Here is a 21,303-nt window from a genome sequence, read left to right on the forward strand (position 1 = left end):
CTGGTTCCCCCCCGGCGCACCGGCCATCATCCCCATCATCTGATTCCAAGGGATGTTAAACCCCGGGCCCATCTGCCCCCATCCAGATCCCACAGGTACCGTGGGAGTCTGAGATCCACTCGTCGCTGGACTGGACTCGTTGTTGTGATCCATCGCTCGATGATGCTCTTGTACAGAAAGTTAGAGAGAGAGAAAACTCGTTAAAACAAGTGGTGCAAATGAAAATGAAACGAAAATCGCGTTTATATAGGTTTTTTTTTTAAAAAAAAAAAAACAAAAACAAAAATCGGCGCTGGCCGATCGCTGGCCGATCCGGCCGCCACAATGGCGGCTAGCCGATCGGCCAGCGCTTCGGCCAACGCCGAGCGATCGGCCAGCCCACGCAGAAGCGCTCGCCGATTTCGCTCTCGCCGACTGCAATGGTTCGGCTAGCCGATCGGCCAGCGCGACGAATCGGATAGCCGGTCGCTAGCCGACCATTGCGGATGCTCTTATCATGCGGTCATATCCAATTTTAATGCAATTTCGAAAATAAGTTATGTATTTGTACCAACATTACTTCCAAATAAATCTAATGAGTAATATTCAAAATTAATACTCTATCCATCCATAATTAATACTCATATATTTTTGAGTTATCTACAAAAATTAACAACCTTCTATCTATGATGGTGTTAGATTTATTCCCAATTAATAATATTCTAATTACATTTTTTATCGCTTTATTACTTTACTAATTTTGCATTGACACGTGTCATTCACAACCATGGGAATGTGATCAAATGAAAACTCTAAATATTATACAAACTCAAAACTATAATTTGGACCACTGAAAAATGTCAACAGATCACAAAAAGCATCAACATGAAAATGTCAACAGAATTTCAACGGTAGTCAATGATTGATGCTGTGTTGATATTGTGTTGATACTATGTTGACATTAAAATCTTGAAATTTTACACTATGTTGATATTGTATTGAAACAGTGTTGAAGTTGTGTTGAGGAGTTTTGAGTTTGTACAATATATAAGTTTGCATTTTATCACTACCCCACGACCATAATTATTGGTAATGGACAAAGGGCCTATGATCAATTCTTGATTTTGGCTTTTCATACATCCAAGTATATTTTCAGTTTTAAAATTTATTTTACGGGTTAATCAACTTTTAGAGAATGAGAATCTATACGATGAAAATGAGGGACTTTTAGCAAAAAATGTTGCACCACCTTGAGCACAACTTCAAGCGTACTTTGTCTCCTGAAAAACTAAGCACCAAATTCATCATTGGCATCGTTGAATAAACCTTTTTCACTTTTTGCTAAATAAACATTTTATTTTCTTTTTCACTCCTTCATCCCATATTCTTGTGGTGTCTAGTGGTTCCAAAAGGCCCATGGGCTCTATAATGAGTTCAATTTTAACATTTAGTGTTAAATTTAAAATTTACAATTTAAATCAGTTAATTAATTTAATTGAATAACTGCTCTGCTATTTATCTAACCAATTTCTTACGAGTTGGTTCCGATTTATGTTGTATTTTAGTTGGTAACAAAAGTTTAGGTTCGAACACAACCAAATCGACCGATTAACCAACCTCTAATAATATCACACATTTAATTATAAATCAACCAACCTCTAATAAGTTTATCGCTGTTTGAAAATGTGAAATAGTCATTGTTAATTTTTTTAGTGGACTTGAGTTGGGTTGTAGTCAGAAAACTACTTCTGGTAGTGGTATTTTGTTTTGCTCAGAAGAAAAACGAAAATTTGTTTAGGGCAGTGATTATAAGATGTTATGGGCTGAGAATTATTTTATATAATGCTTCCCAAGGGGTTGGGCTTTTAGCTGAATGAAAAAGCTGTGAGCCTGTCTTATTACTGGCATAAATCGTAATTAAGGAACATAAGTCGAGCCCAAGTCTTATTAATTTATAAATCCTTTTTCTTATTTTAAATAATGATTATTTTACTTGATCCAAGATATTATTTTTGATAATTTCGGATCCTAAATTACTAGTTTATTTTATGTTCTAAAAAAGTCGGTGACATTGAAGTGATTTTATGAATAAATATGATCATAAACAAATGAATATAATATGATTTTAGTTCAAAAATATGGAGTATCGTTTAATCTTCAAAATCTCTGAAATCAAATGGGGTGGTCATGAAATTGGACATTGACGGCTAATTTTGAAGGATAAATTAATAATAATAATAATAATAATAATAATAATAATAATAATAATAATAAAATGTTGAGGGATTTCAAAGTACTTCCGTTACCCAACGGCAAGAAGAGTATACAACTCCACATCACTGTTTTTCGGTTTTGCGCAATTCAAATGGGGATAAAGGTATCTATATCGCTTGTTTTCAAGTTTCCTTCGATTGAGCAAACTCTAAACTTACTTCTTTACGGATATCGCAGGGGTTGACGAAGCTGTTGGCGGATAATGCGCCCAACGCCATGAAAGAGCAGAATTTCGAAACCTACTTTGGCCGGGAAATTGCAATTGATGCTAGCATGAGCATATACCAATTCCTTGTAAGCATGGAGTATATCATATCCTGTTTAAAGGATAAATTTCGTATCACTTGCTCACAAATTGCTCTATAGTTTTTGGTATTTTGGTGTATACTGTATGTTTGTAGAACAATTTAAATTACTAATTAGACGCTTAAAACAAGTAAGAAATGCTGAGCGCGCAGTTATAATAAGTTGCAGAGAGAATCTGGGCAATAAGAATTGTATTCGATGGATTTGGTGATTTGTATTTGCAGATTGCTGTTGGAAGACGCGGTACTCAAACACTTACTAATGAAGCTGGCGAAGTCACAAGGTATTCCGACTCTCTAGTCTAGAGAAAAGCAAGTTTTAATCGTCTAAATCCTTATGTATTTCAAATACACAATACAAACGGAAAATGAAATTATTGAATTGGATAGCAGTTGTGCTGGTTTATGTAAAACTGCCCCTTCATGATTCTGAATTTTGAATGCTCGAGGAGGCTGGCTAAATGTTTACTTCTACGTCATTTTTTCTCTTAAATTACATTTTACTCTGAATATCACAATTATTCCAAGTGAATATAGACACTGGTACTGCTGGTAAATCAGTAATTGATATTTCCTTAGTCATTTACAAGGGATGTTGACAAGGACAATCCGACTTTTGGAAGCTGGAATCAAGCCTGTGTATGTTTTCTCACTTTGGTCATGTCACGTTGCAAAGTTTTTTGAGTTTCTTCATAAAATATTGATCTTCATGATGGTAGCTATGTTTTTGATGGTACACCTCCTGATTTGAAGAAAGAAGAGCTTGCAAAGAGGTTTTTTGTACCATTCCCTGTTTCACAGTTTGAACTTCCATTAATTGTTAGATTAATGCATATTAAGATGTTAATATTCCAAATACAGAGTATTAAAAAGGGCTGATGCTACCAATGACCTAAATGATGCACTGAAGGTAGTCTTGATACCTAAAACTTCCTCTTATTCCCCCACTTTATCACTCGTGTCACTTTTGACAATCCCTATCACAGTGTCACCTTTTGCATTTCATAGTTTATAACTGCAGAATACTTTGTGTCATTGCAGGAAGGCAACAAGGAGGATGTCGAAAAATATAGCAAAAGAACAGTAAAAGTGAGTTTATGACAGTAGCATCTTCTTTTGCATAAATGTTCTCTAATAATACCTGCTCTGCCATAAGAAATATGACACCCCATTATATCCCATTTGAATAGGTAGTTTAGAAGTAGAAAAATGTTAAGGAACGAGTTGCTAATCCGTCCTTCCCCTAAAGCTTTGTTAATAAAACTCAACCAAACCATATGCCCTTGACTTAAAGAAGTATTCCAGAGGTTTGCACTTTAATGATAGTAAAAATTCAACCAGACCCTTGATGCAACTGAGATATATTCCCTTGATTGAAGAAAGTATTTCCAGAAGGTTGCACTAGTGTAATAACAAAAAAGTTTAAATTAGTTTTATGGAAGCCAGGCATCACAGTAAACTACATTCTGGTCCCATGAAGTGCAAAGGGACATATACCGCTATATTCCTTTAGAGGCATCATCTATAAGAGTTGCTGTGTTTCTCAGATTAAGAGAAATCATTCAGAAGTATCCAATTTTCCACAAGATGTCACAAGGCTCCAAAGTATGAAAGTCCCACTTAATCATTAGCTGAGTAGCTAGATAGCTTAGTGGCTAATGATAAGTGGATCTAGTTAGTCAGCAAGTGGCTACTCCATTCTCAATGCTGTTTGATGAGATTTCAAATATTTTAATTCTGTCCGTTATAGTTCCTTTGCCTTTCATGTTATTTAATTATCCAAAGTTATGAAGTATTTGAGCTGATTTAGATATTCCATTTTTGGTCAATACAGGCCACTAATCAGCATTATGAGGACTGCAAAAAACTTCTTAGGCTTATGGGTGTGCCTGTGGTTGAGGTGATCCTAAGAATGATTTCATAACTCTTTAGTTTCATAGAGGTCGTAGCTCTACATGAAATATGCTTCATATTTCATGTAGAGGACTGCAAAAAGCTTCTTAGGCTTATGGTGTGTCTGTGGTTGAGCTGATCCTAAGCATGATTTTGTAACTCTACATGAAATATGCTTCTTGAGTAATCTTTTCTTCTAGAAGAGAAATTTTCACTTCCATGATAACAGTTTCTTTGATCACTCAGGCTCCTTGCGAAGCAGAAGCACAGTGTGCTGCACTTTGCAAAGAAGGCAAAGTATGTATATTGTTTTTCATGATTGTATGTATATCGTCAACTTATAATTCTTAACTCTTTTTGCACATAAGGTGTATGCTGTTGCCTCTGAGGATATGGATTCCCTGGCTTTTGGGGCTCCCCGATTTCTCCGTCATTTGATGTGTCCTACCTCCAAAAGGATCCCTGTGGTAGAATTTAAAGTGTCAAAGGTATTAATGCTGTCCTGGTTGTGCCAAATTTTTGATGTGATTATTCTTTTCCTATCTCTTTGTTTCCATTTCTTTTCCTTTCTCCTTCCAGTTTTTTTTCAATTGACAGGTTTTGGAAGAATTGAACCTTACTATGGATCAGTTTATTGATCTTTGCATACTCTCTGGTTGTGATTATTGTGAGAGTATTAAAGGTAATGTTGCTTTCTCAGCTGTTTTCGTTGTCGAGGGAGCTGTATATAAAGCAAAAAATTGTAGAGAAGGGTTAGCAGTTTCCTTTTTGAGCAATTGATATTTTTTCTAGGTATTTCCAATAAGCTCAGTTATGCTAATATTGAGGATGGAAATCTAGCTCATGTAATAGAAATTAATAGTGGTTGGGTATCATACAACAATTGCTTAATAAACTGTCGTAGGCATGAAGAACAATTCTCTCTCAGGCATAGTTCCACAGCCTGACCGGAGTGATCTCCTGCTTTTTCTTGCTTTTTTTTCAGTACTTTGTCAAATAAAACAACACTTCATTTTATATGTATTGTTACTCATCACTTTATCAAAATCTCTGTAAATTGTGGAGAATCTTTCTTGTTCGTTTGACAAAAGGTTGTCCCTAGAGTTTGTAGAGTTGTATATTTTTGGCCTAGTGGGTAGATTTGGATAGAATATTCACACACATCCTATAATTATGTACTAAAAGTTAGGTTCGCTCATTCATTGTAAAGGGTGTGTAATGGGGGCTTATTTGTGCTTCCGATGAATTTACAGCTACATGTAGTTCTCTGTATGTGTACTCTACTGTGATGTTTATACTTCCACTCACATCAGTGCCTAAGCTTCTTTTTCTTCAGGGATTGGAGGGCTAACTGCTTTGAAATTAATCCGCCAGTATGGCTCACTAGAGCACATTCTTGAGAACATAAATAAAGAAAGGTGCTTGTTTTGTCCGTATATGTATCATGGTTTCTTAGTTCCATGAATTTAAGTGAAAAAAATCATTATTGCTGCTTCTCACCAATCCCACATCTCACTTCTATATGGGAGTTAAGTTTGAGATAACCTGTTCTTCCAAGGATGTAGGAACTATTAACATTTTGTGTCGAAGAGATGTATCCTGAGCACATTGTCAAGTTTATTGTGATTGTGACTCAATAAGAGCCATATAACTATCTTAGGTTCAGAAGATAAATTGATGGCAAGATATAAAGATTTTATAGCTATAATTGTCATTTATCTGGTCACAGCACTTCAATTTTCCCCATCTATCCTGTATAGATGTGGATACAATGAATTCTTACAGCAATCCATCATATCCATTTTTTTTTGTTTTTCATATAATTCTTACAAGTATAGTATCATAAATTTTCTCTTACATTAATTTTCTCTTACAAGTATTAGTTGATCCTAAGATTGCAAATATGCTAATGATCTATATTATGACATCAAATTCGGTTTACTAATCAATGGAGGTTACTTTTAGTTTTTTCTCTGTTCTTGTCACATATTCATGGATGCAATTTCTTGAAATTATCAAATACCATTTGCCTATGCTTTATGGAAGGAGTTTTTCGACGTTTGATAATTGTATGTTTATTCTTTTTATTAATAAAGGTAGGTAAATTGGTGCACTCAATATTATCCAAGAGAAATTATGTGTCATTTTAAAATTGCTGACTATAGAGTATTATTCTAAAGCTATTGAAGTGCATAAACTGCAGGGAAATTTTTGGTTTTTTTCTTGTTGTGATTATAGCTTTTTTTTTTTTTATTATACTGCTGAAATATTTGGAATATGTTGTACAGATACCAAATACCATTTGATTGGCCATATCAGGATATGCGAAAGCTCTTTAGGGAACCATCAGTTTTGACTGACTATGATAAACTTGAGCTAAAGTGGACAGATCCAGATGAAGAAGTAATTAATTTTGTGAAATTTTTAGTTTGTCTGGTTGTTTTCCTGTATGGAAATTTGATGGTGAATTGTTTGTATTGTCGTCTAGGGTCTGGTCAGATTTTTGGTAAATGAGAATACTTTCAACATAGACAGAATAAGTAAGGTATGTGTTCTTGTATCATAGCTCTTTTTCCATTTCAATTCTCTACCATCAGCACATATGAACTTTTTAAGTAAATCCATTTTTTATGTTTAGGCAATTAAAAAGACCAGAACTGCCATGCACAAGTTGCCCCAGAACTGGTATTAGTCCCTAGAATAAGAGAACGATGTTAATTAGCACATTCAATATATTACCACTTCTGGACTAAATTTCTGTAACAGGTCAGAATCACATTCCAAACCAGTTGGTATCTCTCTACCTGCTAAAGTGGAGGTACAACCTTTTTTCTGTTGCATTGTCAAGATCTTGCTTGCAGGCCAGAATTAAGATGACTACTAGTATAGGTTGGACTTGCTATTGTTTGCTGGCCTGAACTAATTTGGTTTATCACATAGAGATTGTCTTGTAGCTAGCTCTTGTGATTTTGGTCCTTTGCTGGAAGTTCCAAATATATACTCATATTTCCATTCCACTTTACATTAGTTCACTAAAGACATTATTTCCCTATAGACAGTATCATATAGACACTCATGTATATCAGAATGACAGCGGTAAAAGCGCATATCAAGTCTATATGGTCGTACATGATCTTAAGTAGACATCATTTAGTCAGTATGCGCTTTTGACAGTAAGCACATATTTTAAGATGCTTTAGGATGAGATTGGAAATCATATAGACAGTGACTGCAAGTTGGACGGTGTTTATCATTTTGGAGACTTATTACAGACAGTGATTTTCAACCTTAGCATCTTAAAATATGTGCTTAATCATTTTATCGTATGCGCTTTTATGGTCAAGTTTAATACATGAATCTAGACAGTTAAAAATGATTTTTGGTACTTGTGGACAGGTTGCTAGATGCATTCTTGCAGTTCCACGGCGAGCAATGAAGCCGGTGATGCTCCCGCTTGGAGCATCCCGCTTGGAGCATCCCAGGCCTAAGGGTGTTGTCTGCATGAGCCCCCCACCTGTGGGATATGCACACAAAGCACTCCATGCACAAAATTTAAAAGTTTAGCAGTGCAAACTTCACGATTAACCTTATGTGCTATAACATCACTTTGCTGTGATTGAATTTAAGTTAATAGCAGTAGTATGTCTAGAACTTTTTACAGGCAAAAGTTGATCCGGTCCTAACATGGATGACCCTAGTTTAAATCTTCTGCGTTAATTTTCGACTTTTACCAATTTATTACGTACTCAATTAAAAACATTGATTTATATCTTCCGATCATAGTTAATGGAATAAATCTTCACCAAATATTTATTGGAACTTATTTATATGCAAATTGCTAAAACGTCGCTTGGAGTTAGTTAATACTAGTATACTAATAAAGCAAGCGGAGTTGATGAGTACAGCCAGACAAACTTTTACCAAATATGTTGAAAATTATCATTAAACAATACGTTTATGTTTGGCTTATCTTTAGAGAATAGAACAAAATGCACTATCGTATTCGTAGGTAGTATCGTAAGTCACTGCGACAAGCTGGCATTGGGCACGAGACACGTCCGGCACTGGCGTTGGCTGCAGCGGCTTCTTCGGATCATCAACAGGTTTGGGATCGGGTTTCTTAGGTGGTCCAACGCTTGTAATATCGGCCGAATAACCAGCTTTTCTGATCGCCGTCGCTACGGCGACGGGATCCACGTTCCCCACAACAGTTAGCTGTCCTTTCTCAGCATCAACTTTGAGCACATCCACACCTGCGCAATTTCCTTTGTCATTAATCATACTAATGTGGAGTTCGGTTGTGCAACTACCTGTAAGCTTCGCAACTGCTTTAAGAATTCTAATTCGGCATTTCTGGTTGCTAATGCTCACACTCAGCTCAATTTCCTGAAATAGTATACGTAAATATATATATAAACAAATTAACTTCTTTTCCATCTATAAATTAAATGAGTTGCGTCACATACCTTGGCGCTCATGATCCAAATTTCTGTATATACATATATATTGTTGGAGTTGGAGATGACTTCAAAATCTAGGCTTTTGGTTCTCTTAATAACTGACAAGTGATGAGGATTGAATACATTAAAATTTGTGTCCGGTCGCGTGTGAATTGTGAGAGATTTAAAATATTACACTTAATCTAGTTAATTGCTTTTTAGTACGGTTTAAACTTTATAAATAATAATATTTCTGACCGGTGCCACCAAATATTCCCGAAAATGTCAAGTGAAATCCTTCATAGTAGTTTTTTAAAGCTAGTGCGAAGAATCTTTGTTAGGAAGCCAATAAAGGAAAATAATTTAAATAATTCTTTTAGAGTTCTAGTACTCCATAAAATAAAGGGGTAACTGTTTTTAAAGTCGTCAACTTTTCATGAATTCCAATTTTTTCCACAAACTTTAAAAAGTTCGTGTAATGTCATGAACTTTATTGTTGATTGTCATTTTCCCATATCAGGTTTTCCAGTCTGATTCAAACTGTTAGTTTCCTATTAAAACAATGTCCAAATTCTTTTTTCTTACTATCGTTATCTTCGTCTTTGAAATAGCTTCGCGTGGGTACCTTGTACGCCCCAATCGGAACTCGGATGAAGAAGTTATGGCCATTTGATGAAGGCTGCGACCTTTGTGCGACCTTGTACCATCATAATAGTCATAACTTCTTCATCCGAGTTCCGATTGAGGCGTACAAGGTACCCACAAGAAGCTATTTCAAAGACGAAGATAATGATAGTAAGATAAAAGAATTTGGACATTGTCTTAATAGGAAACAAACAATTTGAATCAGACCGAAAAACTTGACATGAGAAAATGACAACCGACAATAAAGTTTGTGACATTACACGAACTTTTTAAAGTTCGTGAGAAAAACCGGAATTCGTAGAAAGTTGGTGACTTTAAAAGCAATTACCCCTAAAATAAAATATGACTCCATGGACTCCAATAACTCAATTGCACTATATTAAATAGCTAGAAAATTAGATATAACGGAATTTTATTACTTAATTTTTTATCACATTAATAAAGTCAATGTTACCTACACATTATTTATCACTACTAATCAATAATTATACGCAAAAACACAAACACAAGTACTCCATAATTAATAAGTTTATCAACTCTTTGGTGCAAACTTGGACTTAATCTTGTCAACCTCCTTAGTGCCAACCTGAAACGCCTTGGTGAGCACATTATCCGGTAGCGGCGGTGTGGCAGCGAACAATGTCGCAGCGATGGACTGCGTCCCGGGAGCTGGCTATTGAAGGCGGCGGGGGAGTCGCCGTTGTTCTTCTGGAAGTGCACTAGGCCTTTAGGGAAAACGAAAATCTCTCCTTCCTTGATGGATTTGGAGATGAGGACGTTGGCGGTGGTGATGAAGCCGACGTCGAGTTCTCCTTTGAGGACGAACACGACCTCGGTGGCGCGTGGGCCAGGGAGACGCCGAGTGGGTTGAGGCCCGGGATTTTCTGGACGTTGGCGCCGCTGACGGCTGACCCGCTGGAGGTGTTGGTGGCGCCGGGTTTGGCTAAGCCACCGGAGAAGAAGTCCTCCGCTGTCACGTTTGACTTGCACGAATATCCGTTTAGCTTCAACTCTGTTTACAAGAACATAACAAATTTTCATTTCATTGTAGACTATATTTATTTATCCATAAATTGTAGATCAATTACAAATGAACGTACAGTCTAAGGCAAGAGAATTTGAATATTAAGAGCATGATGGAAATTGAACTCATTTCTGTTTAAATTATTTAAATTCATTGGTGATATACATATATATATATATATATATAGGGGTGCGTTAAAATAACAACACTCTTAAGACACTGTGACACCATGCTAGACTGCAATATTATATATGCTAGACTGCAATAGTATAAACGCTAGTAGATTGCAGTCTCGCGTATTGGATATTGCAGTCCGTGAAAATTTACCCTTGAGCAATTTTTATGATTGTCACGTGGCAGCTTATTATTCGTCCACATGTACAAATAATTGGCTAGGAATGGTGGTATGGTGTTACTTTAAGAGGTGTTGTCATTTTAACACAATCCTCTATATATATATATATATATATATATATATATATATATATATATTTTTACTTATGGCATAAATTTCTTATCAGAAAAGTACTTCAAATTTCAAAATAAAGAGTTTTATGGATATTTTTTTAGTAATTAATGAAAATATTTAGTGAGGAAATAAGTTGAAGGGTCTTTAGATATGATCAATAGAGTAATAATTTGAGTTGTTATTGAGTCGAGTTGATATTGATTCAATTCACCCATTCAGATAACACAATAATGACACAATGACAATACAAATCATCAAGTGTGTCACAAATCATTGAACGGAGGCAGCATGAAAAAAAATGAAGAAATGATTTGAACACTAATAAAATAATACATCCGTTCCATATAATTTATCACCATTTGATCCGTCACGGATTTTAAAAAATGTAATAGAACGTGAGTTGAAAAAGTTAGTGGCATGTGAGTCTTATTTTTATATACTATTAAATAAAATGTGAGGGAAAATAAGTTAGTGGAATTTAGAGTCCACTACCAAAAATAGTAAAATTGAAGGTGACAAATTTTTAAAAACGAATGAAAATGTAAATAAGTGATAAATTTTCAGGAACGGATGAGTAATTAAAAGGAAATGTGACATCTTGATCGTAATCTGACTCGAACGGATTAGTGGCATGTGAGTCTTAACGAATGATCGTAATCTGACTCGAACCTAAGCTGAAATTATATGACACAAACCCAATGATTCCGTGCGTTTTTAATTGCAGCATTGACGTAGATAAATGTTACTCCCTCCGTCCCATAGTAGATGTAATTGACACGAGATTTTAGGAGGTGTTGTTTTGTGCGTTAAGTGGAAAGAGAAAATAATATATTTATATTAATGTGAGAGATAACATTTTCCAAAAAAGGAAATGTGACATCTTTTGTATGACATCTACTAGGGGACGGAGGGAGTACTATTAGACTGGAGATTAAATAAGAAATTATTGAGAATTTAATTATAATCATAAAATAGATTAAAATGGATAAGTACCAGAAGTGAGATCAGCAACACAAATATCTTGAAGCAAGTCTGGATCGGCAAATACTCTGCTGCAAAGCATCACAACAGCCACAGCTGCCATCATTCTATACATAACCGCAGCAGCCATGCTTGCAAACTAAAAAGAAAAAGATAACTCTGTGTGTGTTTTTGAGAGAGCGAATGAAAAACTATTGAAGAAAAAGAAACAAAACACGCATTCGTATTGCAAAAGTAAGGCACTCGAATGTTTAAATTTCATTTTCACATCTTTGAATATATATTGAAATGTCATAATATGAAGTTCAATTAAAACCTAAATGTTAGGAGTTGGTATATATATCTAAATTCTAATCACAAATGCTTTCTTTGAAAAGATTAAAGAATGCTAACTAATGGAGTAAAATTCAAGGTTACGTATTTACGAAATTAAAGTTCGGTGTATTTAAATGGCAAATATTGCATTTGATTCTACCACGAAAGTGACACATAAGAACGATCAAAGACTTGATTTTAAAGCAAAATAAATTGTGAAAAGAAAATGACATGGTATCTTTGCAAGCACACATATAGTATGTAATATTAGATAAATACCTTATTTCTAAATATTATTTGATGATTAGGTAAAGCAAAAAGTTGGTGAATTTTCTAATCTTTGTCGTTTTGCTTAATCGTTACACCCACAACATTTATTAGTTTAACTCTAAAGTCTACACTGATTATGATCAATTGTGAAGGAAGTATGCGGTGTGCATCCTCACGATCATTCATCAAATATGGCACGACTTATATGGAGTGTTATATTATGGTCATTATATGGGTGATATCATTATCCTAGCTAAAATATAACATTGAATCATAAAGACAGACATGTACGTAGGAGCATTAGCATCCGAAATTGAATTTTATTAATTAGAACTAATCATTTTTTTCTCTCTTATATAAAAATATCTCAAAACCTTGAATTCATATAATATTTTTATTCAAATTATTTTTTTATAAAACATATTGTACTATATATTGAACTAAAAGGTAAAGTAATTTTTATAAAAATTCTAATACTGATAGAAATTTAACTAGTAATAGTAATTTTTATTTGAATTTTCATATATTTCGAAAAACAGCAAACATGCCCTAATCCATCCAAGTTAACCATTTTCAAGATAAGACAAAAGCTAATAAGTCAAAATGAAAAAAAAAAAAAGCAATCATAATAAAGTTCACACAGAACCAGAAACAGTTGTTAGATTTGGCAACGAAACTTAAGCTTATATAAAGGTTTTCCAAGAGGGCATAAAAACAGAAGCTTGAAATGCAACACTTGATAGGAAAACATCATGCTATAGCTTATGAGTTGTTAGAAATGGCAAGCTCGAGGGATATTATGAAGGTGGATCTTCCAGCTTCCCTCAGATACTGAACGTCGCCATTCATTAGCTTCACTAGTTTTCTGCTGATAAAGAGGCTGATGCCCTCATCAGATGCATCCACGTCGTCCCCAAACATCTGGTTCAGCACTTGTTGGGGCACTCCTCCGCCGCTCTGTGTTATCCTGCCATGCCAACAACCATATTACCAAGAATTCATTTCAAGACATTTAATCAATTCAAAATGTATCAAAACTCAAATGGAATGGTCCTAGTAACACAGCTCTATTCATGGAAGCAGAATCGACACGTTTAAATTGTACCTGAACTCCAAATGGCCAAGCTGAATGGTTTTTCCTATGGAGTCTTTAGTCAAGGAGGCAGCAATGCCTAGTTGACCTCCGTTTGGTGTGTAAGTAACTGAAATAAGAAGAAAAGCAGCTAGGATCTGCTGAAGTCTCAAACTGTCGCCATATAGCGTTTCTGTAGAGAGGTTAGGAGCCAAGTCATCAACTATAGTAATACCCTTCCCATTGCTCTTAATCATCACTTGACTAATGGCAGCGATCAAGACCTCGTGCAGCTTAAACTCCACCATTTCCAGATCTAAGTACCTGAAAAGGTATCAATGACACATTTCAAAATATATCAACAAGCAAATCCAATTGATGAAACACTAATGGTTATGTATTAGCTAACATACCCCTCAATTATATGGTCAAGATCTGTATCGTCCAGAACTTTGTTCATCTGGCGCTGGCAGTGAAGACTAGTACGCAGAAGGTTTTTCTGCTCATCATCCAGATTAGTTCCTTCCATCATCTTCCTCGAAAATATAATCCCAGAAAGAGGATTCCTGATCTCCTTTCTGATGTAAGACAGAACTTTTAATCTTTTCAATGCAGTTTGTTCTGATAGGCGTTGAACATGGAGCGCTTGCTGTAGCTCTTGACTAGCCAGCTGTAAGAAACAGAACACTCCAGTTACTGCACCCTCTGCATCGAGCTTCTTGCTAACACACAGTAGGCATTCTACATACTTTCCACTCCTTGAAAAAAACCCAAATGGTATTTTTTCATTATCTTGGCCAGTCACCGCGTTGTTCAGCACAATCCCAAGGTTCACATAAGCCTCTTGATTCTTGAGACGGCAGCAAGCTGTGTTCGTCCCAAATACCTCACCCATGAGCATTTTATTAATCACGTCGTCCCTAGTCCACCCAGATACTTTAGTCATAGCAGCATTCCACTCGGAACACCAGCCAAACTCATCTGTCCCAAATATAGGTGGGATCAATGGGTTAGGATTTTGAACGATAGCTTTGTACTCTCCTTCGATTCTTGTGAACTTGTCCATCATACTCTTCTGGGCTGTTATGTCCTGAGCAATAAAACACACTCCCACTACGTTCTCCTTCACATCCCTGCTAGCACAAGCATTTACAACTAAGCTGACTGGACCAGACTCACTTCTTTCCCCGTGCGTTTTGATCTCGAAATGCACGTTTCGCTCTTCTTCACCTGAACAAAATGAAAAATGGTTCATAATTCTGTTACTATGGTAAAAGTGTGTATTCTTACAATTTTGATATACCCATATTATACAGAGTATGTAGGTTTTACTCATTTTTTATTTAAGATGAGAATTCTTTGGCATCTACACTTACTAAAGTAGTGATAATACTATAATTTAACATATAATTGTGCCACATCGTACCATTTAGCTAGCATAAAAATTGTAAAAACTATATCTTGTAACAGACCTTATGCAAATGCAACACATACTATCTTCAATAACATAGTTATGACATACCTTTAAGCGCCAGTTCCAACATGGAACTCACTCTATCAGCTGAAGAATCTTCCAGGAGAGAAAGAAAATGCTGGCCAATTGCTTTTTCAACGGGAAGACCAGTTAAATCTGCGATCTTGGTATTCCAGCCATTCACCATACCATCTACATCAACAGCCAATATAGGCACTGAGGCAGTTTCAATCAGTCGAACCATCTCAGAGGTCACAGCTTCAAGCTCCTGTATCCCATCGATTTGAAGGTCATTAAGCTGTGTATGGATAGCCTTGGTGTATGAACTCGTATTCTCCGCATCCTTGAAAGAGTTTCTTAGGATAAGCTGCAAAGAGTGGATTGCATCCATCTCATAATCCTTCCATGGTAGACTCCTTGTCTTGACAACTTCAAGGAATGCCTTGAACGACGATCTTGGATGCATCTTCCTACCATCATCCTTGTCATCTGGTTCGTGCTTTGCGCCTCCCCAACGAATCTCAGCTGCAGTGTGTGATCTAAACCAGAAAAGCCAGTCCTTGTCGGTTATCTTAACAGCTGCCATTCCACAAATTGCATCACCTAGGGCCAGAGCACCTGGAAAAGCAGCATCATACAAGCTGTCCGTACTCAAGCCTGTCGAGTCCCTGTGGTACTCATCAAGCCACGAAACTATATCCCGAATCTGAAAGTCGCTTGGCGTCAGCCCCAGCCTATATTTCTTGTTCTTGTACATCAGGGCAGCACCATCACATTTGACAAGATCCATTACGTTGGGGCTCTGGGATACAATGCCCAACGGTGCATCACGCAACAACATATCACACAAGAGCGTCTGAGTTCTTAGAATGTTCTTCTCCAGCATCTGACTTTCAAGCTCCAACTCCTTGTTAACATGAATTGCAAAAACTTGAGTAAGAAACTCACAAGCATATCGGAGAGGGAAGGGGACGAATCTGGGGCTTGTGTGATGGCAAACCACCAGTCCCCAAAGCCTTTTCCTCTTCTCCGGATGTGTAGAATCAGAGCCCTCTTCATCACCCTCGTTGACTACAATCGACATTACCAAAGATGCTATTGAATTCATGTTCTCCATGTATTGCAAATGGCAACTGTGAGGGGCTCTGAGCGTCGAGCCACACAATGTCAGCTCAAGGGGGAGGTTCGCATCCTGAACCACTGTCACATGATTAGCTCGACAATCACATATCATCCGGACCTTGTTCTTCATAAACAGAAACCGAGCAGCTTGAGGTATATCCGTAGCAGGATAATGTAAGCCCACATAAGGTTCGAGGCCAGGCTTCCTGATCTCCGTAAACACCTCACCATGATCATCTTCATGAAACTTATAGATCATCACCCTGTCATAACCAGTGAGTTCAAAGACTTCCTGTGCCATGGTATCACAGAGTCGTTCTATGCTCCCACTAGGCAAAGATTGCAAACGCGTAATAGCTTTGGCTGCCAGCTTATACGACTGCAGTGCCCCCGCAGCAGTCATAGGGACCTCATGAGGCTTCACAGGCTCAAAATCAATAATTAAGCTACCTGTGACTCTATGGATTATGGCATAAAACGGTTTCCCGGAAGTCTTGCAGTGAACCAAAATAGGGTTTAGAAGCGAAACCTCACCAAAACCTAAAGCCTTCTGCAATGCTGCAGCACTCGGAGCAGTAAAAACACTCCTGATATCAGATCCAATGCCAAGAACTGGGTGGTCGCCTACACTTGGAACAGCGTGACTCACCATTGTGAGCATTTCAGGAGCATTTTCACTATAGGCAATCACTCGGAATGTTTTCTCATCAAGGGCCAACAGACACCCAAATGGCTGTATCTGCTTCCCCTTCTGTATCTGATGAAGGTAAGCCGTGGTAACCTTATCAGACCTGGGCCTCTCCTGCACGTTTGTAACACGCACAGAGGTCGAATAATCAAACGAACTGCCTGATTCTTCAAAGTCCGCATGGAGCTTCGCATCCACGGACGTCTGTGCAATTACCCGAGCACTATGCCTCGACCGGGCAGAGTTTGTCGAAGACTGGCCACGCTGTGCAGACATATTTATCTGATAGCAAAAGGAAACAATAAATTGTAAAAACAACAAGACACAGCCATTTAGGAGTATTTGTTACTACTATGTTATTTCCAGCAAACCCTCACTTTAGACTCAATCTTCAACAGTGCATACAACCTACTACTACAGATACAGTGTCTATTCATGACCTAGAGCCATTAAAATTAATATACCAAACTCAACGAGATCAACTTCCGCAATACAGTCTAAGGAAATTGAACAAGAATTTATACTAAATGACTATACTATGCAGAGTAAAACATCACAAAATCATTCTAGTTTAGAACGAATAACAATTGATTCTCTAGGAAATAAGCATATCAACTCATCTAATTTCAAGTCTCAGTATATATCTATCTATCTCAAGTTGGTAATGATCGAAAGAAAAATTGCAACACAAACGATTTCAATATCACACAGTCACAATCAATCAACCTGCATGCTGAGCTCAAAAACAAACTAACCGTCTAATTCAGAAAGCAAACAACAAGTTGAAATTCCAAAACCCTTCTCAACTCGAGCAGGAATTAGTCTCAATTTATTTCTACCCAACCAAGAGAGAAAGTAGAAACACTGACCTTTTCGATGAGAAGTCGAGAATCAAGATGAAATTATAAATCAATTACTCGAACACCTCAAAAAGAAAATCGAATTCCCCTATGGGCTATGGTTTCAGTTTCAGCCCAATGAAATCAAAGTTCCAGCATGAGCTCCAATATCTAGCTCTTCCCGCTCTCCTCCCAAAGTATTGATCAGTTCACCGCCATTCTGTGCTGCCAAAAATAGGGGCCACCAGCACCCCCCTCAATTCATGCCCCCTAGCGCAGAATCAGAGAGCCCACCATTTGCAATAAACAAATACTATATATTTGCGTATATTATATTTCATGGTGCGGGAATTGCATTTACCAAAGTCGAAGCAGTAGCAAAAGACCAACTCCTCCCACTCCATACCACGTGAATTTGTATGCCTCTTTCTATATATATACAATTTTATATTACCTGTGTTCCTCGATGGGAGAGATAAAGACAGTTATATTTCCAGAAATAACCATTGACAGTTGGGCCGCACTCCTTATTTAATTAATCCATTCTGCTAATTATTTCATTACTATTCCACTACTATACTCTATTACTTTATGTATTTTCATGATTAAAAAAAACAAATATAGGTGATGAAATTAATGAGATACGGATTGCACATGATTTCGGTTAAATATGATGACAACCCACCAAAAAAGGAAATTGTAGACATTCGGCTTCCTCGTGCAAATATTTCTCAGCATTTATCTTTATAAAATTTAATTTAATTTGCTAGATGTAGTAGCATTAGTTTTCATTTACAAAATTTTAATTACATTTGTGAATATATACTCATAAATTTCAATTTTTAAATTTAGTTAGGTTTATCAAAAATGACTTCAATTAATTGAGTAAGTAAATAACTAGGAGATGGGGTATTTGTCTGCTGCGAGCGACTCCAATATATTAGTAAATTAATAAAAAAAATTGAGAAGATTGTTTGGTAGGACCTCTGATCTGCAGTGGATAAGTATAAAATAAGGATTCGTTTTATATGAGTAATAATTTGATTAAATGCTTCGAACTAATTAAATGAAATCTTAAACTGATAAGGTCAAATTAAATCTAACAAGCACCGTATTCTAACTTTAAAACTTAACTTTGAAAGTTCAAAGTCTGAATTGATTGGTAACAATATAATCGATGTGTAAATAAAATTTCTGAAATGAAGTCTAGAGTTTAGGTAGATTTCTTTTGAAAATAATATACTACACCCAATTAAGCCGGATATTTGACTAAGGTTAGAAGGCAATTATTAATGAGTCAATGTAGGAATTAATTATTTATCAGCTTGTGACATGTATTTTACTTTCTATATAGAAATGTGGTGTGGTGAATTAATGGCATTAAATATTTAGAAGGGATAAGAGAGTGAAAAAGGTTAGATGTGTCCATGCCTCAACTAAGTCCAAAATGTTATGGACGTCACATGGAAGCCGCGTGGTTGTCACACCTATACATGTATTTTTATTGAGTACTTATATAATTTTGATCATAAAATTGTATGTATATTAATATAAATCCAAAATATTTTACTACGGATTGAATCGGGCCCACAATTAATCTTTGCCCATAACATTTTTGTTTTGACTCAATTATAACTTCAAACTTTGGATCCCATTCCATTCCTCATCATCTTTTTTCCTATTTTGTTGCAAGGTAAATAATGACATCCAACGTGGCTTCCAAGTCAATATTAACGTACTTGCTTATTTCAGAATTGCGGTCAAATTTTTACTATTTTGGTTATGGACAGTGATAAATTAACAAAAATTATATATACAAAATTGGACATTTTAGGCATTTTACATCTATAATTATATTGATAATGATTAATTAGTTTATATATCACATATTTACCCTTTCATAACTATTTTGTGAAAAATTAAGTTTGTTAATTAAATAACTACAGATTTAGGAAAGTATAAGTAGTTCTATCTTAAAGCTACATAATTATAGATAGATCAAAACTAAAAAGATGTCATCACATTTTTCATCATACATTTTAACAAAATCTGGGGTAAGTATTTAAACACTCAACACTTAAATGCTACACTATAATACAATAAAATTTAATTGAATAAATTGACATATTAAATTTTAGTCACTAAAAGAACGTCAAATAATGTATTTAAATATTTAGAATTATCATCCAACTAAATTATAATTTATTATTTCAATTTTTAGTATTCCAACTAATTAAAGATTATTATTTAATTTATTTGTAATAAAAATAAATAATTATAGTTATTCAAAACTAACTATTTCATTGTTCAATGGAATAGTAATGAATATTGTCATCCAACTAATTAAATATCATCACGTCGATTTCCTTGATTAGTACTATATATTTTGACTCGAAAATTATGAAATGAATATAACAATAAAAAATAAATTAAAACAATAATAATCATTTAGTCAATTTACTTGTCTACTCTACATCTTGACTACAAAATTATGAAATAAAATTTATATAGTAATAAAAATTATATTAAAATAATAATAGTCACTCACATTCAACAATTATATTATTATTCGCATCGAACTATTTTAGATTGGATTACTCTAAAAATTATAAATGCAACTGCATGTTTTACCTGTATATACTTAATATCTAGTATAAACACCCTTCATGTTAATTAAGAAATAAATAATGATTAATATTTTATCAATATAAAAAACCTTATCGCTAAAGGTAATTAAAATAAAAAAATGTATATATATGCTTTTGGATATTTAATAAAAAAAGGAACAAGCTTAGGAAAATATTAAAGAAAAATAACACAAAAATAAAAAGAAAGCGCAAGAAATATTAAATCATTATTTATGACTATAAGTATTTTCTCATGTAGTTGACATTTCAGTTATAAAATTGTTTTATTATTTTAATTTATTTATTTTCATAAAATATTGAATTATTTCATTGTAACTATATTGATGATTTATATTGCATTACAATTTGGAATGAAATATTAACAAAAAAACCTAAACAAGTTATGAAAAAATAATAGTATGAATGGCAAAAGAAAAACTAGATACTAAACTATAAAATGATCAAATATAAATTTCTTTTAAAAAATAAATAGTACAGTACGTTATTAAATTATATAGTAGTATTTATTTTATAATTAAATATAGTAATTTAATTATGTAGTGTGTTAATCAATATTACCCTAAATAGTTTAAAACCTAAATCAATGATATTTTCCTAAACTAGTACAGTTAGAAATATCCAATATTAATTACTTAAGGGTAAATTAGTCATAAAATTATATCCCCAAAATAGAATTAAATTAGAGGGTATTTTGTATATACAATTGTTGTTAATTTATCTTTTCTCTTTGGTTATAACTGGCAAGATTATGTTTATAAGCATTACTACAATTAATGCTAAACTAGAGAAAGACAGCCTATAAAATTGAATTAATTGTTGTTTTCATAGTTATGTATGTTTAGGTGACATAAATATTTAGGGCATCT

At 35.0% G+C, this 21,303-nt stretch overlaps 3 protein-coding genes and 1 pseudogene across 4 annotated transcripts; 1 reads left to right on the forward strand and 3 right to left on the reverse strand.

The window, feature by feature from the left end:
• Positions 1–2,269: 2,269 nt before the first annotated feature.
• Positions 2,270–8,155, forward strand: LOC125186475 (5'-3' exonuclease family protein). Its single transcript, XM_048082846.2, is given in 18 exon segments — positions 2,270–2,356; positions 2,431–2,547; positions 2,784–2,842; positions 3,138–3,197; positions 3,278–3,331; positions 3,420–3,468; positions 3,600–3,647; positions 4,393–4,458; positions 4,698–4,748; positions 4,820–4,939; positions 5,049–5,133; positions 5,788–5,869; positions 6,740–6,854; positions 6,940–6,996; positions 7,090–7,136; positions 7,218–7,269; positions 7,848–7,973; positions 7,975–8,155. Coding segments are annotated over 18 exon segments (1,233 nt in total). The 5' UTR covers positions 2,270–2,344; the 3' UTR covers positions 8,008–8,155.
• A 232-nt stretch (positions 8,156–8,387) lies between these two features.
• On the reverse strand, positions 8,388–9,340 carry LOC125186401 (Heavy metal transport/detoxification superfamily protein). The gene is made up of 3 exons (XM_048082760.2): positions 8,918–9,340; positions 8,762–8,837; positions 8,388–8,704 (listed from the first exon to the last, which is right to left on the reverse strand). Exons 1-3 carry the CDS (start codon positions 8,927–8,929, stop codon positions 8,424–8,426), a joined length of 369 nt encoding a protein of 122 aa, XP_047938717.1. The 5' UTR covers positions 8,930–9,340; the 3' UTR covers positions 8,388–8,423.
• Positions 9,341–9,930: 590 nt separating this feature from the next.
• Positions 9,931–12,301, reverse strand: LOC125190738 (germin-like protein 5-1; annotated as a pseudogene). The gene is made up of 2 exons (XR_016130486.1): positions 12,022–12,301; positions 9,931–10,547 (listed from the first exon to the last, which is right to left on the reverse strand). The product of XR_016130486.1 is annotated as a germin-like protein 5-1 (transcript).
• An 897-nt stretch (positions 12,302–13,198) lies between these two features.
• Positions 13,199–18,208, reverse strand: PHYA (phytochrome A). Its single transcript, XM_048084519.2, has 5 exons — positions 17,820–18,208; positions 15,189–17,232; positions 14,080–14,896; positions 13,700–13,990; positions 13,199–13,561 (listed from the first exon to the last, which is right to left on the reverse strand). Exons 2-5 carry the CDS (start codon positions 17,224–17,226, stop codon positions 13,357–13,359), a joined length of 3,351 nt encoding a protein of 1,116 aa, XP_047940476.1. The 5' UTR covers positions 17,227–17,232; positions 17,820–18,208; the 3' UTR covers positions 13,199–13,356.
• Between the last annotated feature and the right edge of the window lie 3,095 nt (positions 18,209–21,303).

This window comes from Salvia hispanica, chromosome 5 (assembly GCF_029641045.1).
Source record: "Salvia hispanica isolate PSC_SH4W2 chromosome 5, Shi_PSC_v1, whole genome shotgun sequence".
In the NCBI taxonomy this organism is placed as follows: Eukaryota; Viridiplantae; Streptophyta; class Magnoliopsida; order Lamiales; family Lamiaceae; genus Salvia; species Salvia hispanica.

Excerpts from the sequence above, each read along its gene's own strand:
- LOC125186401 (XM_048082760.2), bottom strand. Across the intron at positions 8,705-8,761 it reads AGCAGTTGCGAAGCTTACAG|GTGTGGATGTGCTCAAAGTT; the intron begins GTAGTTGCACAA and ends GAAATTGCGCAG.
- PHYA (XM_048084519.2), bottom strand. The coding sequence starts at position 17,226 with ATGTCTGCACAGCGTGGCCAGTCTTCGACAAACTCTGCCCGGTCGAGG. Across the intron at positions 14,897-15,188 it reads GTTGGAACTGGCGCTTAAAG|GTGAAGAAGAGCGAAACGTG; the intron begins GTATGTCATAAC and ends CATTTTGTTCAG. Across the intron at positions 13,991-14,079 it reads CTTGACCATATAATTGAGGG|GTACTTAGATCTGGAAATGG; the intron begins GTATGTTAGCTA and ends ATACCTTTTCAG.